The following is an 8,444-nucleotide window of genomic DNA, read 5'->3' on the forward strand; positions in this document are numbered from 1 at the left end:
ATTATTTTTATTTAACCTCTGTACATGAAAAAAATAAAATACAAAACAGGTATGAGACAACCAATAAAGAACGAAAGGACTAGTAATTATTCAAGCTCATTCCATTTTAAAAATGTGGGGATATTACTAGTAACTTGTATAGACGTCTGACAAACTTACAGCTTGCAATTTACTGTCATCCCTTATATCTTCCCACCTCTTCCTTCTATTTATATCTTATGTTGTCACTTGGATTCATCCATCACTCCACACACTTAACACTCTTAACTTCACTTTCTCCCAACTCCTTTGGAGTTGCCTTTGTTTTCTTCTACTGTTACTCTTTCTCTTTTTAGCTAAAAAAAAATGGGTTCAAACCACTCTTATTGTTTCCTCCTCATCGCCCTCCTTGTGTTTGCTACCACAGTATGTCATTTTCTCTCTCATTCTCTCTTATTTCAGTTTTTGTATGTTAGTTTTGTTTTTTGAGCTTCTGTTATTATGTTGCTTTAATTGATTGTTATTTTGGGTTAATTGGTAAAGACAAATTAGCTTCTTAGATAAGATTATCAACTATGTGATTTTGTTTAGATATGTTTTGTAGGATTGTTTTGCCTTTTTTTTTTTTTTGGCGTATCTATGTAGTTACAAGAATCTAACTCCTAGGTTATTGTCTTTTTGTTTGTTTAGTATGGAGTAACTTTTTCCTCCCATTGTTTTTTACCACCGTGGTTAAAATTTTACATTAGTTACACATACTACGTATCATGTAGTCAAACTATCTTTGCTTTTGTGATTTATATACTCGGAAAAACATAGTTAGGTAGAATCGTCTTGATTTATGCTGTATTATTTTATCTGTCAACTTTTTCTTTTTAAAATATACGTTTAAGGGCATTAAATATATAAAATGACATAAAATGTGCACAGGCAAGTATGAATTCTGTGTTGTAATTAAATAAAACAAAGTAGTGAAAAATAAGTTAGATCTACAAATTATTGTGGCTATTCTCTTGTATAGTAGGTAGAAATAAATCAAAACTAAAAGTAGCTTATTAGCTTTTTTAAAAAAAAAAAATGAGTGTAAGTTTTGATTAAGTAGAGTTAATTGGGAATTAATTTGATTGAACCAAGTCGGTGATTTAAGTAGGAACATCGTCAAGCCAAACCTCGTCATTACAATAACTATTTATTTATTACTCATTAAACTAGTCGGTGAGCAACATTCCCTGATACAAGGTGATAGTGCATGATCTAAGTTTGATGAGTCACTCCAAATACTATAACATATGTAACTCTTGCTGACATTTGGCTTGATTATTTATCAATTACGAATTGCATTTAGTTAAGTTAATTAAATGAAACTTAAGCCCACTTTTTTAAAGTACTAATATAGATGATGGTAAATAGGCTAAATAAAAGAGAATGATGGTAAATGATCAAATAATTATCGGTACTTCACATGTTATATCCAAAAAAAATGAAAGTAACCTGTGAGTGCAATTATTCCATTTTCCTTTTGTATGAATGTATCCATCATCTATCTATGACTACTAATTTGAAGTACATTACAACATACTTCGTATTTTCACTTTTTAGTTACCTTATTGATAATTTATTAAGAATTCCTCTCAGGAGGAGAACTTCCTTATGGTTATTTATCTTACTTGGCCTTTAATTTTGACAAAGTAAAGTTTTACAAGTTTTCTCATTACAAGACACAAGTTAGAAAAATGGTACTCCCTCCGTATTTTGATAAGTGGTACAGTTTGACTTTTTTCACTATTCACTTAATGATTTTTACTTGATTAATTCACTAATATATAAAAAATAAATTGATTGTATAATACATTGTTGGATTCTTTATAATATATAATTTCATAATATGAATTTTCCTATAATTTTATTAGCATATGGTTAGATAAATTAATGGTCAAAGTCGTGTCTCGACGTGCGTGTTTGGTCAAACTGTAACTCTTATTAAAACACGTAAGGAGCATTCCGTATTAAGTTGACTTAGATTATGATTTAATTTATGAGACATGGTATACATGATTTTATGCATCGAACTTGTACGGATGAGAATAGAAGACTTATAACTAGTTTCATGTATTCTTGTTTCTTTTCAACCTTTTACTGTAATATTTATAATGAGATCGTACTAAAACAGAATATCTTGTGCACCTACATGAGCTAATTTTTAAGTGTGTTTAAATACAGTGTTTTGACACATAACTATGGTCTACGGAGTATTCTTTACGCAAAATGTTACTCCGTAATTAATGTTTAATTGTTTAATCTCTGTTGTCTAAATATGAAAAGGCGTCTAGATTTGTGAAATTCAAAAAGAATTTTTTTTTCTATTTCAAGTGTTGGTAGTTGCTAGACGAAAGATGCTTTACATTTTTTTTAGTAATGCAGAAATGGAATTAATTCGAGTTCTTTGGTACCACCTATCAAGACATTAGATTTGATAATGTAAAAGTTTGGATTCACCTGTAATTAGTTTCCTTTTTAGTGAAAATACATGTACAATTATCTGTACTAAATTTCACCATTAATTATTTTACATAGATGGCTTTGTTACGGAGTAACAAGTTAACAACTCTATTACAGTATCTTTTTAACAAGTTGGTTTGTGAGCAGAAAGTAGGACTGAAATCACAAGTAATTGATTCCTTATATTTTTCTGTAATGATAATTCATAATGGAACAACATCAGGCGTATAATATTATGGCATGCCGAAATAGACGCAGCTTTGTTTTTAAAGATGGAGTAACTTTTGTAGTACATTGGAAACGTTAGAATTACTTTAGTTAATAAAAAAAGAATGTTAAGACTAATGTAATAACTAATCTTTGATTTCTGGATAATTTATGAATTTTTGCTTTGTTTGGTTATGTTTTTAGGATGGGGTATATGTTGCACCACTACCAGGTTCAGCAACACCAACACCAGCTGCTGCCCCGAAGGCGTCCCCACCAGTAACGGTAATTGCCCCATACCCATCTACAGCGCCTTCTCCAAAGGCACCTGTGGTAGCTCCATACCCACCTAAGACGCCCATCATTTCACCGCCAAAGGCACCTGTGGTTGCTCCATACCCACCTAAGGCACCCATCGTTGCACCGCCAAAGGCTCCAGTGGTTGCACCACCAAAGGCACCCATTGTTGCACCACCAAAGACACCCGTCGTTGCACCACCAAAGGCACCAGTGGTTGCACCACCTAAGACACCCATTGTTGCACCACCAAAGACACCAGTTGTTGCTCCATACCCACCTAAGGCACCCATTGTTGCACCACCTAAGGCACCCGTCGTTGCTCCTTACCCTCCTAAGGCACCCCTCGTTGCACCAAACCCGCCTAAGGCACCCGTGGTTGCTCCATACCCACCAAAGGCACCCGTCGTTGCTCCTACTCCCCCACTTGTCAAGCCACCTTCCCCTGCACCTTACTACGGCAGTCTACCACCAGTTAAAAAAGAAGGTGCTATTTTCTATCCCCCACATCTTTACTACTTTTACATATTTTTTACTTGCTTAATTTGCACTAATGTTTATGTTAATTCATAATAATCCCATCTTAGATGTTGCCGAAATTGAACAACATTTTTTTCCCTTTCAGTCCCTCTTATATACCAAGTAACATATGAAGAAGTCTTAAACTCTTAATGTTGCACTTGTGTCATGTCTGAAATGTCATCATTTCATTATGTTATTCAGTTGGCTATCTTTAATATACATAATTATTTCTTCTGTTGTATTCTATTCAATTCAATTCAATACTCTACGACAGTACTAAATGTCTAGCTCTTTATTACCAATTAATCTCGTAACATTTACCACAAATTAATTAGCTTGAAGGTAGTAGTACACAAACATTATGAAATGGACAGATTTGTGTAGATCTAGTATTGGGGTGTGGGTCTTGTATAAATGTCTCCCTCAGGGCTCATTAATAATACATCTAAAGTGAAGACCTAGTTTGAAACACGTTGGGATACATTTATATACTTGTCACGTCATGAATCTCATCATATCCAAATACATGGCCCCCCGAGATTGGAAAACTTATCTAATCTCGGAGATATATTCATCATTGCTTATACATTCGTGTTTTAACATACTCTTTCCTATCCTACGTGGTCCAGATTGTGTACCCTTGTGCGAGAAAAGGTGTTCATTGCACTCGAGGAAGCGGCTATGTGTGAGGGCTTGCTCGACTTGTTGTTCAAGATGCAAATGCGTGCCACCGGGCACATACGGCAACAAAGAACAATGTGGTAGGTGTTACACAGATATGACCACCCATGGAGGCAAGCCTAAGTGCCCTTGAATGAAAAGGCCAGTCGATGTTACATCCTCTCTTAATAGTTGTGTCATATCATATTATATATAGTATTATAAGACATAAGTATTATATAGTAGTAATCTAGAAGGTTTAAATAATTTAATATTAGCATGATTTTCAAGGCATAATTGTGGTTTGGATTTTATTTTGCTCTTACGATGTAATAGCAGTATGGTCCATCTTTACTGTAAAAGATGTGCTAGGAAATTATTCTTGTATGTCGGCTGTGTCTTGTGTGACTTTAGATTCGCATTCCGATGAAAATTATTAGTTTTATTATTCAAGATGATAGATTAATATTACTTCCTCTATTCTCTGATTATTGAATTCCCAAGATTGGTTTCAAAAAATAAAAAAAAAAGTAAAAAAAAAAAAGAAAGAGAAAAAGAAAAAGAATTCCCAAGATTAGTTTTATGGTTAATATCTCAAGCTTAGTTTTACTTTAAAAAATATTCTAATAAGATTTTATATACCTTATTTTGCATTAAATATAAAGGTAATGCTAATATTTAATACTAGGTTAGGTCCCGTGCCATGCACGGTAATTTTAAATAATTTTTCTTAAATTAAAACTACCTTTAATTAAAAAAGCATAATTTATCTATAATATTATAATGAATTTATATGAAAGAGCCTCTTAGTCAGATAGGTATTTAAATAGCATTTGACTATATCTATATATTTTTGTATATTTTACCAACAAATTGTATTTTTTTTTTCTTATTAACCAAATGAATTTCTTAAAATTATGTAATACGTATTTAATCCGTAAATAGATTTCTATTTTAATTTTTTTTGAAAGTAAATTGGTGTTGTAGTAAACGTAGTACATTACACTCAATATGTCACATTTATAAATCCGATTTTTTTTTCTTAAATTTATACTCCGTAATTGTTAATATATTTTGTGGAAGGATATATCAAATATTTAATTTTAAGTAATTTTTAATATTCATATTATTTTCTTGGAGCTTCTCATACACTGTATTATATAAAAATATTCAAATATAATTGTCTAGGATACATCAAATCTTTTATTTATGTATAAATTTGTTATACTTTATTTTTGTTTAAGATTTGTTTCCTAAATGATTTTTTTTTTTTTAGAAAAACTAAGGGACACACCAGAAAATGACACGTGTCATTGCTGGTGTGTCTTTTAGTATATAATTATTGATTGACTAGGTTAGATCCCGTGCCATGCACGATTTTTCACTCTTTATTACGGAGTATCAATTTAAAACTATATTTAAATATAAAAAATAATTTGATCCAGAATCTATTTCTTATTTTATCCCAAATCAAGGAGCTTAAAATATTTTTTTCTATCTTTTATGACTATATATTATTATTTTTTTATTCAAGCTTTCTTCTATTTGAACTCTAATGGCATATTTGTTTTATTTCACAATTGATAATTTTTCATTCACCAATTATGTGGGTTGAAAAATTTATAAACATGATTTTTTACAATAAATAATTATTATTTATGCATTAAAAAGTAATTATTTATATAGAAATTTATATAAAGATATGGTTAGATATCTAAGTTGATTATTTTACGATTTTTTAAAAAATTTTGGAAGAAAATATTATGCGTATATTCTCTATACTATCAATTATTTTATTATTATTATTTTTTTTTACAAAAATATACTAAGGACACACCAAAAGATGACACGTGTCATTACTGGTGTGTCTTTTAGTATATAGTTATTGATACTTCTTTTTTTAATATTAAGTTGGGAATTTATCGACAATTCATGAGTAAATCGGTGAAATATATGTTTATTTATTGTCTAATTTTTTCACTTTTAGCATCTTATATGCAACCCTTCCTAAATATAAATCATTAGATAGTAATCAAATGTCCAATTATACAAGCAACACACGTTTTTGATACGCTACTTGAGGACGTGATTAAGTTAAGTAAATATAAAATTTAAATCGTAGTAACTTATTTCTTATATGTGGTAAAATTTTGATAATTAATTTATCTGTTTACCTTATCTAATATCTCCATTATAATGTGTGTCAAAATAGTAGTTTACAAGTAATTTAAAACAAAGGAAGCAAATGTCTTATAATATACGTGGATAACACATAAAGTAGAAAGAGATTTTAAGGGTCAAGTTAACTAAATTGGAACAACCTAGGATAAAAAAAATGAGGCAAAATTTAAGGGATGAGGGAGTATTTGGGGAGGCAATTTTGTTTATGTGATTTGTAAGCATAAACTTCTTTTTTAAGCATAATTTTGTAAGCATAAACACATAATTTTATTTATGTGATTTGTAAGCATAAACTTCTTTTTAAAGCATTGTAAGGAAAAAAAAATAAAAAATCTCTTAAACATGCGGAGAGCAAAGAAACAGCTAATAAGGTATATATATATTGCTCTTAATCAAAAAAAAAAAAAAAAAAAAAAAAAAAAAAAAAAAAAAGTATATATATATATATATATATATATATATATATATATTGGGTATATGGTATTTTCAATGTGAAAATAAGTAATCGGATAGTATGAATTCAATTGTATTTAAGGTAAAAAATAATGAATAATTGAAATTTTGAAATATATATATTTCATATTTTGTATATATATATATTTTTTTTTTTTTTTGGAAATTCTCTTTGATGGTCATTAGTTTTATATTTTTGTCAATAGTGAACAACAAAAATTCCAATTATCTTTGGTAATAATGAATTATTAGTGTAGATTAACCATAATGCTAATGATTTATTTTGGTTAAAATCTTTAACTAGGGTTAGATTTTTTTTAATTGTGTAATAATTAAATTATTTTTAAAATATTTTTAAAATATTTTTGGAAAAATTGCTTTAAATAATACGACCTTTAGCCCGTACGCTAAAAACAAGTCTACCTTTTGATTATCCCAGAATAATACCACCTTTGGGGGTGTCCGCTTTAAACAGGTTATTACCTGTTGGTAAGGAATGGTAACCTGATTAATAGGTTGTATGGACACGTGTCATCATTTTATTGGTCAGAAAAGATAATTTTTTTAAAAAAATTTATTTAATGTTGTTAATTTTTAAAGATTATTTTGTTTTATTTTATATTTAAAAAAAAAATCTCTTTTCTCCCACCATGGCCACCCCTTACATGGCTACCTACTACCATAGCCCCACCCACTGCCGCCTTTGATGTAACCAGCCCCACCCACTGCCACCAGCCCATTTCCACAACAACAAAATAACAGCAGCGGCATCAACAACACCAAAACCACCACGCAACACAGTAGTAGCCGCAAAATAGAGCCACCGGCAGCAACCACATCAACCACGCATCCCTTTCTCCACCAATTAACAACCAACCACCACGTGCTAATCCCTCCATAATAAATTAAACCGCATCTACTGTCGCACCACCACAGCAGCACTGCTCCCTCAAACAACCATCACCTCCCCTGTTCGCCACCAATTGTCGCACCTCAACAACCACCAAAGCAGAGCAGCCGCTTCAATCATCTAGAATTCAACCCCTCTTTCCATTCGCACCTCCGAAATCACCAAACATCGCAACTCTCCACCACCAACAAGTTGCCACCCACACAGCCCCACAAATCGCAACAATTTGCACCCCAGTGCCACCCTTAAACTCCCTGAACACGGCGAAACCCTCGCCACCACCTAAAACACCAACCATCGCAAACCCTCAACACTAGACCCACTAACCACAACAGCAACAACACTTACAAACCCCGACTCTCCCTCGCAACCAGCAGCGCCGCATCTCCCTCACTCAACCCCAAAAACCAAAATTGGGATATGAGAGTTGCTGCGATGAAGGCTGGCTGGGTGGTGGTGGTGGGGAAGCTAGGCGTCGGCCGTATTGTCTCTAGGAGTCGCTGCGCGTGGGGGAGGAGGGAAAGGAGGTGGTCGTACGTTTGGGGGAGGAGAGAGGAGGTGGCTGGGTGGTGGTGGATGGGTGCGGGGAGGAAGGAAGGATGGTGGCTGAGAAGAGGGTGGTAGAATGGTGGTTTAGTGCAAACACTAGTAGAAAATAGGTAATGGGAAGCCACTAATTGGAAGCGGTTATTGGAATCCGCTTCTAATTCCGTACAAAAACCCGGGAAAAAAAAAC

General features: G+C 32.3%; 1 protein-coding gene across 1 annotated transcript; it reads left to right on the forward strand.

Moving 5' to 3' along the window:
• Positions 1-203: 203 nt before the first annotated feature.
• On the forward strand, positions 204-4,644 carry LOC110707566 (gibberellin-regulated protein 14). Its single transcript, XM_021885589.1, has 3 exons — positions 204-405; positions 2,890-3,469; positions 4,134-4,644. The coding sequence occupies exons 1-3, from the start codon at positions 346-348 to the stop codon at positions 4,316-4,318; spliced, it is 825 nt and encodes a 274-aa protein (XP_021741281.1). The 5' UTR covers positions 204-345; the 3' UTR covers positions 4,319-4,644.
• The last annotated feature ends 3,800 nt before the right edge of the window (positions 4,645-8,444 follow it).

This window comes from Chenopodium quinoa, unplaced genomic scaffold (genome assembly GCF_001683475.1).
Source record: "Chenopodium quinoa cultivar QQ74 unplaced genomic scaffold, ASM168347v1, whole genome shotgun sequence".
Taxonomy (NCBI): Eukaryota; Viridiplantae; Streptophyta; class Magnoliopsida; order Caryophyllales; family Amaranthaceae; genus Chenopodium; species Chenopodium quinoa.